At 44.9% G+C, this 21,564-nt stretch overlaps 1 protein-coding gene across 1 annotated transcript in view; it reads left to right on the forward strand.

The window, feature by feature from the left end:
- LOC144768685 (uncharacterized) overlaps positions 1-21,564 on the forward strand; it is a 9,047,330-nt gene that overhangs the window by 5,132,069 nt on the left and 3,893,697 nt on the right. Inside the window, exons 28-30 of the mRNA XM_078652515.1 lie at positions 13,509-13,544; positions 14,483-14,518; positions 16,126-16,161. Coding sequence (XP_078508641.1) covers positions 13,509-13,544; positions 14,483-14,518; positions 16,126-16,161 — 108 coding nt within the window. The remainder of the gene's footprint in view (positions 1-13,508; positions 13,545-14,482; positions 14,519-16,125; positions 16,162-21,564) is intronic.

Here is a 21,564-nt window from a genome sequence, read left to right on the forward strand (position 1 = left end):
GACGACAGATGCTACCACTGATCAATTGGGGGCTTTTCTCTCCTCTTTAACTTTCCCGACACTACCGATTGCGGTACAGAAAGAATTGGTAGGACCCATTACGCTGCAGGAGATCAAAGTTGCCATGAAGGGCCTCCCACGTATTAAGACCCCCGGGTTAGATTGGCTCCCCATTGAATTTTATGCCACGTATGCAGACACACTAGTACTCAGTTAACGGCTTTGTTTCAAGCAGTGTGGGATAAGGGTTCCTTGCCTCCCACCACTGCACAGGCGCTAGTAATATCGATACCGAAAGGGACCATACGGACATGGCTAACTACTGCCCCCTGTCACTATTGTCAACAGAATACAAAATATTAAGTAAAGTGCTGGCCAACAGGCTATTGCCATATCTGTCACGGTTGATTCACATCGAACAGACCGGGTTCTTACCGCCGCGGAGCACATCACTAAGTATCAGGAAATTACATTACTTGATGACGGAAGCGCCGAAGCGTTTCCCTCATGCGGGCTGTCTCTCTTTAGACCTTAGGCAGGCATTTGACTCCATAAGGTGGGAATATATGTTTCAAGGGTTACCGAAATTTGGAATTCCGAAGGGTATGTGGAATGGTTGCGCCTCCTGTACAAGGCTCCGACAGCGCGCACCAGAACGGGTGGACACATATCGGAAGAATATGAGATACATAGGGGTACCAGACAGGGCTGTCCTCTATCGCCCCTTATCTTTATTCTGGCATTGGAACCCTTGGCAATAAAAATGAGACAGGACTTTTTGGGATGGGGAATTCCGAAAGGTGATATCATTGTGTACGTCAGAGATCTCGGATTACCCCTAACCCCAATATTCGAATTGTATAAACAATTTGAGGAGCTGTCGGGTCTGGCCTTAAACACGGCAAAGTCCCATGCATTTTTCTTCACAGAGCATGCAGATGAAGTGGAAATAGAATTCAGAGAAACCAAGCTGCAGATAGCTCAGACCACATTTAAGTACTTGGGTATCCAGAATTATAGGACGAATGCGGACATGCTGGATGGCAACCTCAACAGAGCGATTAGAGCCTTAAGATCCAGTGTCACCTTTTGGACTGCACTGCCACTGTCTGTAATGGGGAGAGTTGCGATTTCGAAAATGCTTGTTTTGCCACATCTATTGTATTACTTTACTAACCTGCCATTAATAGTGCCACAAGCCACTTTCAATGTATTGAACACTTTATTGATAGAATTAATATGGGGGAAGGGTAGGAGACGTATAAGCTTAAAAAAACTGCAGGTGGTTACCCGTGCCGGGGGGCTGCGACATCCGTGCTTATTATTACGCTTGCCAACTGCAATGGTTGTCGTACTGGGGGGCGGGTCTTAATCTGCAAGAAATAGGGTACACTGCGGAGTACATAGATAATGGAGGACTACACGCCTTCTTATTGCCAGGACATAAAATGCAGAGAGAACTACCTCTCTTGCTAGACTCTGCACTTAAGTATTGGAAGGCGGCGCTACTATACACGAATGCACCCCCTGCATACACAGGCAATATTCAATTGCTGGGAATCCTGCTTGCGAGCTGCATACTCACCACGCGCAGACTAGCACCCTGGGCGGAAGTGGGTGTCAGCACGGTGGGAGACTTATTTAGTAATGAGACACTCCTGGACCACGACGCCTTCATATGAGACGGGTGCATCTGCCCACCTGTACTTAATACACGCTGCACTGTTACACTATGTGAAAAAACACTGGGCACCGCAGAGGAGGATACCCTCCAGCAATGAGCTAGTGAAGATGGTGCACTATATGGGGAGAGGTAGACACTTGATTCGTTGGTTGTACACTGGCATTAGTGCCCACACGAGGATATCACTGGAAACACTAAAAATTGCTTGGTCGGAGGATATAGGTAGAAATATGTCAGACAAGGAATGGACAGCCATCCCAGAAAGGTGTCGAGAAACTCGAAATTCAAATTTATCCAAACAATGGTACTGCATCGGGCTTACTTGTCCCCAAGTAGATTGGATAGAATGTTTCCTCAAACATAGCATGTCTGCCCGCGATGTCAGACGGAAGGGGCAGACTTGTTACACATGATATGGGTATGTCCGGTCATAAGGGGCTATTGGGACAAGATTAGAAGACTAACCGGGACAGCAGCACAACACGATATGCATGATACTGTGGAAGAATGTATCTTGGGTTTGCACAAACATTTGTCAAAATACAAGGTCCAATACCGTTTCATAGACCTTGCATTAATACTATCTATTAGAACCCTCACTATGCTCTGGAAGTCGAGCAAACCCCCACTATATCGCACTGGTGTACAGAGATGATACGATGGAGTACTGCAGAAGGTGCAGCCTACGCAGAGAGGAAGTAAGAGGGTTACGTAAGGTACCGATATCGCTAGAATGGGAGGCTATGTTGCAGGGGTTGAAAACGGCCGATGTAGACCAGGCTGACTGACAAGTTTCCGAAATGCTGCAAAATGTTTTGCCCATGCCTTGAACTCAGGTGTAATAAGTGTGAAGTTGTATGTATACATACGTGAGATACAAGTTGCTGTAACAATAACAATGGTTCTACCGATGTATTACAGCTCAGGAACTGCGATCGGAAAGTTGAGGGTGGGGGGAGTTAAGGGGATTAGCTTAGAAATGGAGACATTTCATTATGTCATATAACATACGAACACAGGTATAAAATGCGCCATTATAATGTATATGTATTATAATTCAGTGTAAGAGTTACTATGCCAATGTTGCCTTTGTATGTATATTTGACCAAATATTGTAATTGCCACGAACATAAGGACAGTACCAAAACAATGTGATACCTGTAGTATGATCCAACTTAAACCTAATAAAATCTGTTTAAAAAAAAAAGAGTCTAATCAGGAATAGAGCGAAAGCAACCAGGACACCTCTTTACTTGTGCTTTGTTGACTTTAAAGCAGCTTTTTATGATGTCCTTCTGGACAAATTATGGGCTAAGCTTCAGCAATGGGGCATCCCATCGAGCATCCTACAAGCAATTATGCTAGTATATTCCGACACCTGGGTCAAAATCTAAATCAGAGACAGCTCTTGCGTATCAAGGATGGTCCAAACAACTTTAGGTGTAAAACAGGGCTATGTCCTAGCCCCCTACCTTTTTAGCTTATTTTTGGCAGATCTTTCCACTGAGCTTTACGAACAGATTACCCACGCTCCGTCTGTAGGAGGTAAACAATTGTCACGTATCCTCTATGCAGATTACCTGGTGTTGTTCAGCAACACGCAAATAGGACTCCAAAGGCTGCTCAACACTCTGGGAGCTTACACTGAAAAGAACGGCCTGGAAATACATTTTTCAAAAACAAGTGTGATGGTGTGCAATCGTCCCGTCAAGACAAATCGAAAATGGGTTAATAACGGAAACAAAATTGAGGAGGTCAAACTCTACGTATACCTAGGAGTGAAAATAGACACAGATTCCTCCTTTGTTTCCCAGAAGAAGGCGATTAGGGCGAAAGCGCAGGCTCTAAATTACGGCTTCTTGTCACTGGCCAGATCTATTAAAGTTCACGATCTAAAGCCCATGGGATTAGTTCTGAAAGCCAAACTGTTGCCAACTCTTGCATGTGGAATGGAGATTATGTTGGCGATGATGCTCTTTTGTTGGAAAAACTGATGCTAAGAGCCTATAAACAAATTTTTAGGCTCCCCAGGTCAGCTTCTCTGGCGCAAATCTGGCCAGAATTTCTGCTTACAAAACAGACACTCGCTAGGCCAGCGGCGTTTCTAAAGCTATGTTATAACTTGCGAGCAGCAGCAGAAAACACTCTGGCAAATCTAGTCTGGACTGAAATTAACTTGCAAAGGGGCAACTGTGCTTACAAGACATTTTTAGAAAACAGCATTACAACGCATGATCTGGGTGACCTTTGGAATTCTAATATCTCTGGGCAAATCTTTAAGAAGCTCGTAAATACATCTACATAATTGCAAAGTTGGATGGCAGACAAAGATACCCTGTCAAAACGTCGCCACGGTGGCTGATGTTGAAATCATATTCCACTCTAAGAGAAGCAGCCTTGCTAGCTGCACCTTACCACTGGAAGATCAATGAGTCGTTTTTGGCCCTAAGATTTGGAGAAATACCCACGCTAGACCTCATGCCAAAATGGAGGATGTCTGGTCAAAGGGAAGACCAGTCCTGCCGTCTATGCCACCAGAGGCCTGAATCTCTGCTTTACATCATCTGTGTTTGTCCTGCTTTGATGGTTCAACGAAGAGTTCTATTAAGGCGGGAGTTCTGTTGTATTACAGAAATAATCATTGGAGCTATACCTACCAATAGCGCCAAAACCAATTACCAAATAACCAGTCAGTTGGCAGTGAAGAAGGTTCAACCATTTATTAAACATAATACTCTGTAGAGGAGCCTCTCTGTCCTCACCCATCCGGTGCGCAGAGAAGACTGAAGACTTACAGTCAGAACAGAACAGATATACTTTCAGATCAACACATGAAGTCACTGTAAATGGAAAAACACCACTTGGCCCCTTAGCTCCAGGAAAGAACCATATATGGCACACATGGTTAGTTCATAGCTTAGCTATTCATTACTGGGGAGGTCAGGAAGGGTGACCCCGTTTCGTCTTGGAGCTTGGGAGGGTAGGCACGGCGCCTCCAGGAATGTGTTTATCACCTCTGAAGCCAGATGTGACCTTGGGCCTTAGTATGAGAGAGAGAATAGTATGAATTCAGCTGCCTTGTGTAACTCAACTAACTGGGGCCTACTTGATGTGCTGGAGGACAGCACGTGACCCCTGCCTGAATCTAATACATGTACACCAAAATGGCGTCAGTTTGGTTCTCTATTTGAATACAAAAGAATACAACACAAGAGTGGGAAAGGAGTTCCTGTATCAATACAACTGATTATTCTAAACTGTGATAAACGTGAAATAGATTAGGTACATAGATAGATACATCATGCTAACAAATATATAACTATGTCTAATGCTGCAGAAAGGGGGAAGAACCGGATTTTCATCCCACAGTTCCTTGAACGGGAAATTAGCTCCTGCAGGCATGCACTGGTGGAGTCCATGGACTCAATCAACACCATGCTGTACATTAGACTGACTCAGTTATTGATCTGTTTTAAGAAAATGATTAGCTAATAGGATATGCGATGTGTAATCTGGAGGTGGTCCCTGAATGTAATCCTAAATTGTGATAACTCGGAAACTTTTAATGTTGACCGAGCACGCACAGTAACTATGAAGGACGGGTTGCTAGGGACTGAAACTAGTAGTTCGCTATCCTGTTAGACTCAGATAACTACTTTATTTATTTCTGTATTCCTAATGATGTGAATATTTGTATTATTGTTTTTAATAGTGGGTTTCACAGTCCATCTGGCACCGTATTGATACTTTTCTTAGTCCCACTTATAGGCATTTTAATTATATATATTAAAGTACTTAAGGGACATTTTAGTTATCTGTGCAGAAAGCTTGCTTTTGTAGACATCAGGGTAACAAACGATTCTTGTTTAGGCACTTTTTATCTAACATAGATTAGTGTTGGTATTCCGACTAAAATTTCTAGGAAGGAAAGTTGAAGAAAGCAAATGGTAAGCAGCGTGAAGAGTCGAGGTTGTACTAGCTGTATGAAATACCCGTTTTACATCCATTTTTACTTTTTATTCGTTATGTACTTTTTAACCGTGTGATTTTGTTTATGGTTTTAATTGACTAAAAAACTAAACTAAACTGTGGATGATAGGGTGTGGTAAACCTATAGTTAACACCACATTCTTTCCACATAGCAGTGATGTAGCTAGACATGAAGTTGGTACCTCTGGAACATATTCACAGGAGGGCCCTGGCTACTATAGTTGTCCTAAAGGGAATAACCTCTGGATATCTAGTGATATGGTCCACTAAAATAAAACTATCTCCAGATGCTGTTGGAGGGTTTAAGAGACCTACAGTTGAAATCCCTACCCTCTCAAAGGGAACCCTAACCACTGGTAGTAAGATTAAGAGGGCCTTTGTAATGCCACTTGACTTACCTCTGGTCTCACAGGTGGCAGAAGAGGGACAAAACACCTTGGTGTCTTCAGACATTTGGGGCCAGTGAAAATGAGGGACAAGTCTGTCCCAAGTCCTACTTTGCCAAAGATGTTCTGCAAGGGGAATTTCATGTGCAAGTTTCAATAAGAATCCCCTGTACTTCTGAGGTATGACCAACCTCCTGGTGGCACCAGGCTTGGGGTCTCTACCCTCAGAATACGGAAGCCCATCTTCCCAAACGTCCTATCTGACCCACTGACATTCCCTGCTTCCTCAGCAGTAGTCTGCAGTCTGAGTTGTTCAAGAGAGGGGCTTGCCTTCTGCTCCAGACTCAAGTTTTTCCTGGAAGGTCCCCCTGGCCCCAATAGCTCTGCTGTGTCAGGGCCAAGCTCCTCTGGCACAGTTGCTTCACAGATGCTGAGATCATCTCCCTCAGGAGGCTAATTCTCACTTGAAGTCAGAGAGAACGCTAAATTTTTACCCTTCCTGCTCCTTCCCTTGGGAGCTGGCTGGTCCATTTTTTCAGGATCCAGGACTCTGTTGATGCCTAACTTCTTGGCCTGAGCACCTGAGACAGCAAAGACACTGGCTGAAATTCCCAAAATTTCTGCATGGGATCTAAACTCCACCTCAGACCAGGCTGAAGTCTCCAAATCATTGCCCAGTAGACAGTCCACAGGTAGGTCTGAGGGTACCACAACTCTCCTTGGGCCATTTACACCTCCCCAGCTGAGATTGACAACTACCATTGAATGAGCTGTTCTGACATTGTTAGCATTGGTCACTTGGTAAATCTGACCAAGTAAAATCTGCTCAGGAGACACAAGTTTCTCTGTCACCATAGTGACACTAGTAGGCCTTGGTGTAAAACTCCGCTCTGCTAGTGTAGTTTACGGTATTCAGCAACACTGCATTCCATGGAGCACACTGAGTTACCGATAAACTCCGCTCTCAGCAACGGAGCGGAGGCTTTTATTTTTTGGCTTGCTCAAAATGTCCTTTCGCGCTCGTGGGAGCAACGTGCCAGGCACTCGCAATTGCACATGAGTTTTCCTAGCCGTTTGGGAGCGCCATGAGATTTGCTAGATGCCCGCGAGCTCCTGCAAGAATTTATGGTCACTAACACATCTTTTGGCCAGTCAACGACTTCTGGCGAATGACTGACCGCCTGGAGGAACGCTTGGGGTATCCTCTAAACCGGAGTTTGCTCGATAGTATGTTAGCTTCACAGAAATAGTCTTCCCTTTTGTAACAGTTCCTTCTCAGTCGCAGGAACTGGGAGTATGGCAGACTGTCCCTCAGAGCCCTGGGGTGACAGCTGTCATACCGTAGCAGTGTGTTTCTCTCCGTAGGTTTACGGAAAAGGGAGGTGTATAGGGTACCCTCATGATGTTGTATATTTAAATCAAGAAAAGAAATGCTACTTTGGTTGTGAGCAATTGCTCACAACCAAAGTAGCATTTCTTTCTATACACCTCCCTTTTCCGTAAACCTACGGAGAGAAACACAGAAGGAACTGTTACAAAAGGGAAGACTATTTCTGTGAAGCTAACATACTATCGAGCAAACTCCGGTTTAGAGGATACCCCAAGCGCCTCATCAAGAACTCTATGAAGAGAGCTTGGTATTGTCCACGGGAAACCCTCCTGGAACCAAAACCCAAAAAGGCCACTGAAAAATTGGTTTGTGTAACTACATATTCCCCAGTCTCCAGTAGGGTGAGACAATGTGTCAAAAAGAACTGGCACATTTTGAACTCAGGGGTACTAAATTGGGACACTCCGTTGTTTGCCTTTAAGAAAAACAAAAATCTCAAGGACCAATTGGTGAGGGCTGCGTTACCATCCACTAGAAATGTAACCCTTCATGACCACTGGCAATTACCCCCACTTCTTGGGCACGCCCGGTGCGGGTCGTGCGTTGTATGTGAGTTTTCAATTGATGGCAAAGAATTTGTGTTCAACACTACAAAAAATGCACGTAAAACGTTCACCAATTGTAATAGTCAGAATGTTGTGTATGCCATCATCTGCCCATGCAATTTGATATACGTGGGCCAAACTAAGCAGAAGGTCAAACTGAGGATTTCCCAACACCGAAGCCGCATCAGGTGTAAAACACCCAACGCCCCTCTGGTGGAACATTTTGTGGAGAAGGGACACTCCGAGAATGACATCCGCTGGACTGTGATCGCACAAATCATCATCTCACCCAGGGGTGGTGATCTGACACGCCTCTTGAACAGAGAGGAATTGAAATGGATTTTAAAGACTGATAGTCTGAATTCGGGGCTCAACGTCCAAGATGAATGGACTGCCCTTATCTGACACTCTGGGTCTGTGTTCATTATTCGGTTTTTGATTGTGTCTGGACTGCAATAATTATGTGCTTCCCTGAAGCAATAATTAAGAACTGGATGCTGCTGTCAGCCTATTGTTAAATGTATAAAATGTATGTTATCTGTATTGTTCCTTAAACATTGGTTTTTTCTCTCTCAATGCGCCTGTTTCTTAAGCATGCCTTCACTTCGTATCACTGTTCCCCTCACAACCACCGCCACAAGATGGCGCCCATGTGAGTCCGTCTTTGATTTCTATGCCCAACCCTTGGACCAATCCGGTGCAAGTATATTAGTCAGTGGATACCCTGCCCTGTGGACGCCAGGAAAAGATTCATACCGACTAACCCGGTAAGTGAACTCCTCCACCCTTCCCCCCCGCACTAAGGCTACTAATTTTATTAAACATAGTACTGATGCGTCCCCTTTTCTATCAGGTATCCTGGCCAAGCCGACGGAATCCAAATTTTCCGCGGCCGACGCGACTCGATTCTGGTGAGTCTCTGAGCCCCTTGACAGAGCCTCCGTGGCTTCTTAAGGTTAATTTAATTTTATATACCGTGGAAATCTTTTGCCCGAGGAGCCAGCCTCTATCTAACGAGGCGACCCGGTGAGCCTTGTTGCCACTTTTTGAACACAAACCGCGCCGGTTGTTCTTTCACGATTCCTCACGATCACGCGCCTTGCCCATTTTAAAACCGCTTTCACTCGACGTCACGCCCTTATTGCGAGGCCTTCCTGATTTAGTCACTGCGGCGTTACTACGATCATGACTGCAATTACGGCTAATTCTTGAACACAAACCGCGCCGGTTGTTCTTTCACGATTCCTCACGATCACGCGCCTTGCCCATTTTGAAATCGCTTTCACTCGATGTCACGCCCTTACTGCGAGGCCTCTCTGATTTAGTCACTGCGGTATTACTACGATCATGACTGCGATTACTGGACACTTCCATCTTCCGGATCACAGCTAATAGTGTACACCACCAGCACCATAGTCCACGTGACGTAATTGATCGGTATGCTGTCGCTCATTGGTCACACTCACGTCACCATGTTACAGATCTTATTTTTAATTGTCCATGTATATGTTTTGAATATCTCTTTTCTCCCCCCTTTAGGCATTTAGAGGCTTAATTAACCTAAGGCTTTTCATTGTATTTGTCCTGATGATGGTCCCTGATATTTTATAGGGGTCCGAAACGCCGTCGACCTTTTATGCACGTGAACTTAACTGTGATTACTACTGAAATGTCCAGTGCATGTTTGTTATACTCTGTACAATTGTACTGTTTATAGAGTAACGTTGTTTTGCCTTACAAAGCCCTTCTCTGCTGTCTACATCACCTCTTGTACTTACTCTGTTAGTACTGGACACAGGCTTGTTGTCCACTCTGGTTGATTGTTGGATGGTATTTTTATGTGATTTCAATACATAAATCTTGAGTAAAATCTCTGGAAGACCCCTGTCCGGCTGGACATGTCTGTCCTGAAAATATAGATTGACTCTGTCTATATTTTATTCTCGTGATATTCCTTTATGTTTGACACAGTGATAACGGATGCACCCACTCTAGGGTGGGGTGCTCATCTGGGGGATCTGGAGATCAAAGGTCTTTGGTCTCCAGAGGAAAGGTTGCTTCACATCAACCTTCTGGAATTACGGGTGATACGTTTGGCGCTCAAGGCCTTTCTCCCTTCCCTTTGCGGTTAGTCGGTTCAAGTCCTAACGGACAACACTACCGCGATGTGGTATGTAAACAAACAGGGAGGAGTAGGGTCTCATTGTCTCTGCAGAGAGGCTCTACGTCTCTGGTCCTGGGTTCGGGATGATCAGATTTGTCTGATGGCAAATCATCTGGCCGGAGTTCTAAACGTACATGCAGACAGTCTCAGTCGGCAGTTCTCAGCCGACCACGAGTGGAGGCTTTATCCGGAGGTAGTTCGTCACATCTTCCGGATGTGGGGAACTCCTCGGGTGGACCTGTTTGCCACTCTAGAGAATTCTCACTGCCCGTCATTCTGCAGTCTCCAGTATCCGATCTAGGGGCGCTGGGGGATGCGTTTCAGTTGAGTTGGGGCTTACAACTCCTTTACGCGTTTCCTCCCATACCCTTGATTCCTCGGGTTCTGAGGAAGATTCTCCAAGACCGGGCACAAGCCATTTTGATCGCCCCGGATTGGCCAAGAAGGGTGTGGTACACGGATCTTCTCCACCTCTCCTCGTGCCCTCCGCTCTGTCTCCCTCTAAGGGCAGATCTCCTCTTGCAGTCGCAGGGGCAGGTTCTACACCCCCACCTCCAGAGCTTACACCTTCATGCCTGGAGATTGAACGGGGCAACCTGAATTCCTTCTCTCTCCCGCCTGACGTGGTGGATGTTATTCTTTCGGCCAGGCGGCATTCCACCAAGTCTATTTATTCCTATAGGTGGTCCAAATTTGTCTCATGGTGTGGAGAGAAGTCTATTGACCCCTTAGGGGCCCGTTTATCCAACATCCTTCAGTTTGCTCTTTCTTTAGCCCAGCAGGGCTTTGCAGTGGCTACTGTGAAGGGCTATTTGTCGGCTTTGTCAGCATTCCTTTGTTTGCCGGATCAGCCGTCTTTGTTAAAATCTCCTATTGTGTTACTTTTTATTAAGGGTCTTACCAACAAATTTCCACCCACTCCATTTATTGTGCCTCAATTGGACTTAAATCTTGTCTTAACCTACTTTATGGGTTCTCCGTAGTTGCTATTACCTTGGCAAGGAGGGTAAGTGAGCTTCAAGCTCTGAGTTCAGAACCCCCATTTTTGACCATTCATGCTGACAGAATGGTACCCAGGATCAGGGCTGCTTTTCTGCCTCAGGTGGTTACTCCCTTCCATCTGGGCAGTCCATTACCCTTCCTACCTTATATCCTCCCCTCACCCTTCCAAGGAGGAGGAGCGCTTCACCGCTTGGACCCAAGGAGGGTGGTGAGCTTTGATCTTGACAGAACTAGAGACTATTGTGTGGATGACCAGCTCTTCATGGATTTTGCTGGCTGCAGAAAAGGCAGAGCGGTGCACAAGCGCACACTTTCCAGATGGATTGTCTTGTGCATCAAGATTTGTTACTCTTTGGCCGGTAAGGAACCTCCAGAGGGTTTAAGAGCTCATTCTACCAGGGCAAAGTCTTCTACATCTGCCTTATTTAGAGGTGTTCCTGTTGAGGACATCTGTAGAGAGGCAACTTGGGCCTCCAGCCACACTTTCGCGAAGCATTACTGCTTGGATTCTGAAGTGAGGAGGGATGGCCATTTTGCATATTCTGTCCTTCAGGATTTCTTGGTATAGAGGAGTGGACACCCTCCTCCGGGAGTGGGGACTGCTGTGGGTTTCTATTCACAAGGTGAGTAATCCACTGGCAGATGTATCCATCAGAAGAACAAGTTACTTACCTTCGGTAACGCTTTTTCTGGTGGATACATTATCTGGCTGTGGATTCCTCACTGGCCCACCCGCCTCCCCGTTGTCCACTTTCTTTTCTATACCTATTAAGTGTTTATTTTATGATTGTGTCTTTCTATGGAAATGTTTTTGTTTTTAAATTGATTTCACACAATGTGTGTTAGTTTGAATACTGTGTACTATGTATACTGTACCTATTTATGTCGGTACGTCCGTGTGCATCGGGGGCACGGAAAAAAGGGAGGAACTGACGTCATCACGCCGACGAGGCTCTATTATGAATCCAGTGACGTCAGCGAGGTCGTGAGCGGAGTCTTGCCTCTGTGATGTCGTCCACGTCCTCGTCGGCGTGGAGAGCTTGAAAAGTTTCCGAATGTTGCTGGCGCAGGGGATATTCACAAGGTGAGGAATCCACAGGCAGATACTGTATCCACCAGAAAAAGCATTATCGAAGGTAAGTAACTTGTTCTTATGGACAGTACATTAAAAGGTTGTGCCAGTGTGTTATTCATGCAAAGCAGAATTAGATGCACGTGAACCCACATGCATTACAAGCAATCATTACATTATGAGGAAAAACTGATATATATAACAACTGATATGTATGGACAAGTGGGTAATTCATGCACAGAAGCAAGGCATACAAGCCATAATGGTCAATGTAGTGCAGATAAAAATATCGTAATATGACTATAAACCAAAAAGTTATGTTTCATAATGCACACCTTAGGCCATATGCTGTCATGATAGTTGTATCATTACCTTACCTTACCTTACCTACGCTTTAACCAACATATTGATTCAACAAATCAAAATCACTTCAGTAATGTATGCATGGAGATAAAAAGGACCAAAAACGTGCAGTCTATGTGATGCTCCAAATGAGGATTTGTGCACTTGGTCACCATATGTCCCAAATTGAATAATGTACGCCGCACACTCTTAAAACACCTATTTAATGAGAGAGGGATACGTACGTGCAGAACAGCCATCACGAGAAGCCTGTTCCCTACAGATCCCCAGCTAAACTGCAAACTTCTGAAATTTTTACAAATTCACAATAAAGCAGTTAAGCCGAATTATAAGCTGCATACCATAGCATGAGGAATTTGCCTCGTACAATGAGTACACAACATTTATGTGCCGTTAAAACAGTACTAAGATGTTGACACTAAGAGTTGTGGAATTTTATATTAAGGTATACGTCACTTTATGGCAAACGGTGAAGAGTATCCATATTAATGACTGAATACATTTTACAATGATAATGTTTTTAACGAGACAGACAACAAGATTTCCCTGAGCTGTAGCAATATTAATTCATGTTTGTAAGATAACTGATTATTTTAAAACGGATTTCTTTTATATGTATATTGTGATGGTATTTATTAACTAATAACAATAAACTCTTATCTGAACTGATCTGATATCTGATATAATGTTTGCACACCAGGATTACTTGTGTGAACCAGTGCAGTATGTACAAAGACATATCAGATTTGTTTCGTACATAAACCCATGTATTTAGAATGTCAACAACTATGGTTCATGTAGACCAATATGTGTTTGATATGAAGCAATCAGATGTTAGTCCATTTGCCACCTCAAACTCCTGTTTGCTTGCTTCTAGTGTTCTAATTTATAGCTTTTTTCTTTCCTTCACAGGATCAGATCTATTGTCTTCAGCCCCTTCTCAGTCAGGTAAAGGATTTGGTTAAAGTTAATGACCTTACCTTACCTTACCTACACTTTAACCAACATGTTGATTCAACAAACCAAAATTACTTCAGTCAGATAACTAAAATGTATGCTTGGAGATACAAAGGACCAAAAACGTGCAGTCTATGTGATGCTCCAAATGAGGATTTTGTGCACTTGGTCACCATATGTCCCAAATTGAATAATGTACGCCGCACACTCTTAAAACACCTATTTAATGAGAGAGGGATACGTACGTGCAGAACAGCCATCACGAGACGCCTGTTCCCTACAGATCCCCAGCTAAACTGCAAACTTCTGAAATGTTTACAAATTCACGATGAAGCAGTTAAGCAGAATTATAAGCTGCATACCATAGCATGAGGAATTTGCCTCGTACAATGAGTACACAACATTTATATGCCGTTAAAACAGTACTAAGATGTTGACACTAAGAGTTGTGGAATTTTATATTAAGGTATACGTCACTTTATAGCAATGGTGAAGAGTATCCATATTAATGACTGAATACATTTTACAATGATAATGTTTTTAACGAGGCAACAAGATTTACCTGAGCTGTAGCAATATTAATTCATGTTTCTAAGATAACTGATTATTTTAAAACGGATTGCTTTTATATGTATATTGTGATGTTGTTTATTAACTAATAACAATAAACTCTTATCTGAACTGATCTGATATCTGATATAATGTTTGCACACCAGGATTACTTGTGTGAACCAGTGCAGTATCTACAAAGACGCATCAGATTTGTTTCGTACATAAACCCATGTATTTAGAATGTCAACAACTATGGTTCATGTAGACCAATATGTGTTTGATATGAAGCAATCAGATTTTAGTCCATTTGCCACCTCAAACTCCTGTTTGCTTGCTTCTAGTGTTCTAATTTATAGCTTTTTTTCTTTCCTTCACAGGATCAGATCTATTGTCTCCAGCCCCTTCTCAGTCAGGTAAAAGATTTGGTTAAAGTTAATGACCTTACCTTACCTTACCTACGCTTTAACCAACATATTGATTCAACAAACCAAAATTACTTCAGTCAGATAACAATAATGTATGCATGGAGATACAAAGGATCAAAAACTTGCAGTCTATGTGATGCTCCAAATGAGGATTTTGTGCACTTGGTCACCATATGTCCCAAATTAAAGAATGTACGCCACACACTCTTAAAACACCTATTTAATGAGAGAGGGATACGTATGTGCAAAACAGCTATCATGAGAAGCCTGGCCCCTACAGATCTCCAGCTAAACTACAAACTTCTGAAATTTTTACAAATTCACGATGAAGCAGTTAAGCAGAATTATAAGCTGCATACCATAGCATGAGGAATTTGCCTCGTACAATGAGTACACAACATTTATATGCCGTTAAAACAGTACTAAGATGTTGACACTAAGGGCCAGATGTAGGTCGGTCGGTAATGGCCGAAAATCTGTATTTTCGGCCGTTACCGACCGGTATTTCAGGAATGATATGTAGGGCCCTTAATTTTACAGAATCGGTAAATTTACCGATCGGTAAATTTACCGATTCTGTAAAATACCGAATCGGTATTTTTACCGATTCAGTAAATTTGAGATGTAGGTGGGACTCTTCTGAGTCCCACAAGCCTTACAAAATCGGTATTTTACCATCAAATCCAATTTGATGGTAAAATACCGATTCCGGTGTGCATGCACATGTGTGCATGCACACCTCTGCCATATGACAGGCACACCTGCCCTTGGGGCATGTATGCCTGCCACATGGCACCCAAGCCTGTTTTGGGGGGGCCCGAGGGTGTCAAAGTGACACCCCCTGCACCCTTGAGAAATTCGGTATTTACTGATTCTGTAATTACAGAATCGGTATTGCCCATTGATTCCTATGGGCTTCACAGCCCATAGGAATCAATAGGAAATACCGATTCAGTATTTCCAGATTCGGTAAATACCGAATCTTAAAGATTCGGTATTTACACATCTGGAAATACCTACATCTCCCCCCTTCATAATTACCACTTCTTAAATACCGAATCGGTAAAATTCGGTATTTAAGAAGTGGTAAATAAGAATTACCTACATCGGGCCCTAAGAGTTGTGGAATTTTATATTGAGGTATACGTCAATTTATAGCAACGGTGAAGAGTATCCATATAAATGACTGAATACATTTTACAATGATAATGTTTTTAACGAGACAACAAGATTTCCCTGAGCTGTGGCAATATTAATTCATTTTTCTAAGATAACTGATTATTTTAAAACGGATTGCTTTTATATGTATATTGTGATGGTTTTTATTAACTAATAACAATAAACTCTTATCTGATCTGATCTGATATAATGTATGCACACCAGGATTACTTGTGTGAACCAGTGCAGTATATACAAAGGCACATCAGATTTGTTTCGTACATAAACCTATGTATTTGGAATGTAAAAAACTATGGTTCATGTATACCAATATGTGCTCGATATGAAGCAATCAGATTTCAGTCCATTTGCCACCTCAAACTCCTGTTTGCTTGCTTCTAGTATTCTAATTTATAGCTTTTTTCTTTCCTTCACAGGATCAGATCTATTGTCTCCAGCCCCTTCTCAGTCAGGTAAAAGATTTGGTTAAAGTTAAATAATTCTCAAAGGCACAAAATGTATCCCGAAATGAAGTGTAATAATAAGTTTACATGCACACAAGTTTAATGTTTCTCAGATTGGAACAATTCAAGTCGGCCGTGACTGGGACAGAGGCTTCTAGATACAGATTCCTTACCTTAGAATATACACTAGACATCAGACTGGATCCGAATAATCTTGAGCAATACCTCTGTACACTGGTAGGTGGCAATGATCGACTCTGTCCTGGAAGTAATATGTGCAGTGCCTATGTAAGCGCTACCTTAGCATACGGACATCAGTTCCTTTTCTTTCTGCGCCTTTAGCGCAGATCCGGAGAGAGCTACTTTAGTCCATTTTTGTGGATGATTTGACATTTTGTCCACACTTTTTGAGATTTTTCTCCCAGTGTGCATAAGGATGTCACCCCAAAAACTTGTGGGGTTTGAACCCTGTAGTGACTGTCACAAGCAGATGTCTGTGACAGTACCCCCACCTGGTTGGCCTCTGGTGCCCGGAGCCAGGCCATGACTCCAAAGTCTGCCCTGACTGTCAGGCCATGAATCCCAAAGTGGTTTGGGAACGCTCCCTGAAGCTCTTGGTTGCCCAATGTCGACCCCACAATGGACTAAGGTAATGGTTGTGTGGAAGGTCTGAGCTTGTTCACAGAGCCATTCCTGGTACTCATCGTCGCTCTCAAAGTTGTCGGGTAGGTCCCACAAGAAATCAAAGAAGTCTAAGAAGTTGAAACGTTTTTTAACTTCGCTTCACCAATTCAAGACTGGTGGAAACTACACCACAGGTCTAGGCCATGCTCCCCTGCATCACTTGCAGAGCCTGAGAGTAGGTCTACAAGTCCAGAATTTCCCAGAGCCAGAGTGACCCCGCCCAGTTAAAGGTTTTATGAATCCATTAAACTTGTATTTGGTTGTGCCGACTCTTGTGGAGCACTTTCCGCCCCCACGGGTTTGGCAGGTGCCCCTACTGGATTGCCACCTGAGGGTATACACTTGGTGCCAATTGGGCCCTTTGGATGCATTCACAGCTCCATATTACCTCTGGCCACAAGGCCTCAAACCTTCCCTGCGCCTGTTCCTGTGGCGCTGTTTCCAACCTACGGATGGCTGGCCCCATCGTCATATCCGACTCTGATACGTAGTCAGAGCGCTATCGCCTGATGTCGATGCCGGTGACAGCCAGAACACGACCTTCAGAGTTGGAGCTAGGGGTTTCTTTTTATAATAGGCCTTGTGGGAAGTACAACTGTTATGCCAAGCCCATTGATGAGCCTGAGGCTATCTGGAATGAGGAATTGACGCATGCCAGTAGTTTGGACAGTTCCCCAGACACTGGTTTAGTCTCTCCTCTTAGTGTGTCTACAAAGGAGGGGCTTCATTTGCCATTGTGCTGAGAGAGAGGCTGAGGTCCTGGACTTCACGCTGCCCTCGGTGGATGTGAAGATAAACATTTTGACAGAGTTGCTTCTGTCGGGGTTGCCCCCATAGAACCTCTCCTCCCGTTTAACGAAGCCCCCATGGATGTCTGCTTGGGGCATTGGCCAAGCCCCACACATGGACACCTTTGCACAGGACAACTGACAGCCGACATTGCCCAGCTTTCCTCACCCAGTACCCAACCCTGGAGAGTTTGGTTGTTCAGGCTTCCACATCCAAAACCACCTCTGTCGCATTCTCTACCATTGCAAAGGATGGAGACAGCTTTGGGAAGAAGATGTTCTCTTCTGCCAGCTTTACACTGTGGTCGGTAAAGACCAAATGCTTCTTGGGTGACATACCCTCACAGTTTGGGATTCATTTGCCCAAGTGCTGCCCATGGTCTCGGAGGAGGCCTGCGCCATCCTGACCCCAGGCTATTGCTGATGGCAGGGGCACAGCAAAGTTCACCATAAGCTGCGGACTGGATCTGACCAATTCACTTCGTAGAGCGATGCATCTCCAGTGGCATTCCGTTTCCACACCTTTTAGAGGGCCACTGGTTTTTCAGGGGTGTCCAGGTATCCCTTATAGACATCAACAACAACCACTTTTTTTGTAATAAGGCAGCCGTGAACCAGCACCACTTTAAAAACAGCAGGGCCACCACCTGGTCATTGGGACCCTCCATGGCCCATACCATTCAAACTTTACCTTTCGCCCCTTATATGGCTACAGTAGGGGCTACCAACTGCATCTTGTTCCATCCTTTTCCAACACGCTCCCCAGTCCTTTCGTGGCTGCGAACGCGGTTCCCCTAAGTCCTGTGGGACCAAAGGCCAGAGATCTACCAAGTACACCCCCTTCCTCTCTCTGCTGCCACAGTCTCCAAACTCCTTTAATTTACCCTTGCACTATTACGGGCAACGAGTCGGTCAGGCACCTCTTACTCCAATTGTAGTCCATAACGTGGGACAAATGAGTACTTCAAATTGTCCAGTGGAGTTACATCCTCCCATTCACAAAAACCCTTCCATCCATGCCAGTATCCATAGAATGGCTGATGCAGGACCACCTCTACCTGCTGCGTCACAAAGTGCAGGCTCTTTTGGGCAAAGGAGTCATTGAGAGGGTGCTGGCATCAGAAGTAGATCATGGTTACTATTCCTGCTACTTTCTGGTGCTGATAAAGGATGGAGGACTCATGGGGTCTGCCCTGGACCCCAGAGAAAGCCTGTGTTGGACTTGCAGTGCGCCTATTTCCACATACCTGTCCTACCAACCAACAGATGTTACCTATGTTTCTCAATAGGCCACAAGCACTTTCAGCTTGCCATACACCCCTTTGGCTTTACCAGCTCCCCGTTTGTGCTCACGAAGGTGATGGCAGTGGTTGCAGCCCATCTACAGAGATATGGGGTCCCAGTTTTCCTCTACCATGACCACTGGCTGTTGAAAGCAGGCTCACCCGGACCTCCTGCATTCGCTGAGTTTCATTATCAATGTGCCGAAGTCACATCTTACTCCCTCTCAGATGCTCCCTTTCATCTGAGCCATTCTGGACACAGTGCAGTTTTGAGACTATCCTCTGCAGTGTCTAGTCCAGAATATTTAGGCTATTATTTCGCTGTTTAAGCCTCTATCCTGGATTTCAGTGAGACTAACTCTTAGGCTGCTGGGCCTCATGGCCTACTGCATCTAGCTAGCAATTTATGGCCACTGGCATATGCTGGCTCTGCAGTGATACCTGAAGTCCCATTGGGCGCAGCATGAGGGGAATCACTCTGACCTGGTCCAGATCTCGTAGGGAACTGCAAATGACCTGCAGTAGCGGCTGCCGAACCGCGATTTGGTCAGCCACAGACCCCTTTGCCACCCAGAGCTCAGACAGAGGCCTTCCTTCTGGTTTGTTTGGGAGCGGATATCTGAGAGAGGTGGAGATCAAAGGACCTTGGTCTCTGACAGAGTCTCAGCTTCACATAAACCTCTTGGAGTTGAGAGCAACCCACTTGGCATTGAAAGCCTTCCTTCCATCAAAGGGCGACTGTTTCAGGTGTTCATGGGCAAAACCACCAACATGTGTTACTGCAACATGCTGGGCAGGTGGGCCATGGACCATGTGTCAAGAGTCTGCATGCATCCAGACATGCCTGGCTTGCCAGGAAATCTTCCTGCTCATACATCGTCTGGCATGGACTCTGAATCCCAGAGCGGACAAGCTCAGCCAACAGTGCCTTGCGGATCATGAATGGGGTGAATTTTAGTGAGATCTATTCGCCACTGCTGAGAATGTGCAACATCAGCACATCTCCAAGCTGGAGTTTCCAAAGTGGCCAAACTTGGAGATGCATTTCATGTCAAGTGGAATTCAGGTCTCCAGTACGCCTTTCCTAGATCAAGAATGACTGGGCCCAAGTTATTCTTGTCGCTCCAGATTGGGCTCCGAGAGTGTGGTCTCCTGAACTCCTAAGTATGACAATCGGTCCTCCGATCAGGCTACCCCTTTGGAAGGATCTTCTGTCACAGCAACAGGGTAGGGTTCTGCACCCAAACCTGCGGACACCCCATATTCATGCATGGAGATGGAGTGACGACAGCTGATGGTCTTTGACCTCCGAACCGGAAGTAAGTGCTATCATTCTGGCAGCCATTCATCCCTCAACTAAGACAGTATATGCCTGCATTTGGGACAAGTTAGTGGCTTTTTACTTTGATGAAAATTTTGATCCCCTTTATTCATCTTTGAGGTTTTGTTGTTTGTTCTATCTTTAGCCTGGCAAGGCTTTGCCCAGGACACAGTTAAAGGGTAGCTTATTTTGGTAGCCGGATCCCTGTTCAAGTCACCAGTTGTGACCCATTTCCTAAAAAGGACTCTGTTAGAAACCGGGTCTCTAGGTGGCAGAAGTATGCACCCTTGTCCAAATCATGACCACGCTCCTAGTCTGAGTGAGTCACAACACAACCCAAATTATCCTCCACTCACCCTCGATAGCTTGGCACTGAGATATCGGATAGCGACATCTAGCAGCACATTCCTCACCTTTGATTTATCCAGAACAGCCAGACTGCAACTAGGACTTTTTCTACAGCAGTACCTTTGCTTGTTGGTAGAGGGTGTCGAGTGACTCAGTAGCGACGTTGTCCCCTGGATGTAACATTGACAGAGTCCATATAAGCGCTCCCCTGATGCGCTGACGTCAGTTTCTTCCTTTCAGCACATGTGCGGAGAGTGGTACCTCGGGCCATTTTTGGTCTATCTAGACGTTTGTCAGTGACATTGTGTACCTTTTTCTGGATGCTTTAGGGGTCCTGTGGACTATGATTTCGACCTTGCACCCTCATTCTATTTCCATATTGGGTCTGGGTGTGTACGGTGACTCAGAAGGGTGCGGCTCATGTCTTCAGCTTCAATCATCGGCTATGCACGAGCACAGCATGACACTGTATTCGGCGCAGTCATCCAAGGTCCCTCATCAGTCAAGGTCCTCTTCTCACTCCAGGACCGCTCGAGGGACAGCTCCTGAAGTCCTTTATCTTCGCTGTCATCTAGTAAGTCACGCCATAGGTGGTCGTAGTTTCTGTCTTCCCCAACTTTACTGGGACGTGTGGTGTCTCTGACACACATTCAATTCCTCTGTTGCGGAGTGGGAGCGAGAGTCTGCCTGCGCCTTCCAGTATTCCCCGGTGCTGAGGTGACTCTGAATCAGATGAGGGAATACTATCTCTCCCTTCATGCTATTTCTGGTTCTCCACCTCCCTCTGGTGTGCATCTCGGCCGCAAGGAGATCGGAGAAGCCTTTTTTTTTGCAGAGTTTTTTATAGCGCGAACTTGACCCGAATATGGTATCGGAGCTCTTTGCATAGCACCAATTACGTTACATGAGGACAACGATTCATTTTTGTTAGGCACGGGGAGATTAAATGATTTGCCCGGAATCACAGGATGTTCAGCGCCATTGCAAA

The sequence above is a fragment of the Lissotriton helveticus genome, chromosome 7 (genome assembly GCF_964261635.1).
Source record: "Lissotriton helveticus chromosome 7, aLisHel1.1, whole genome shotgun sequence".
Classification (NCBI taxonomy): domain Eukaryota; kingdom Metazoa; phylum Chordata; class Amphibia; order Caudata; family Salamandridae; genus Lissotriton; species Lissotriton helveticus.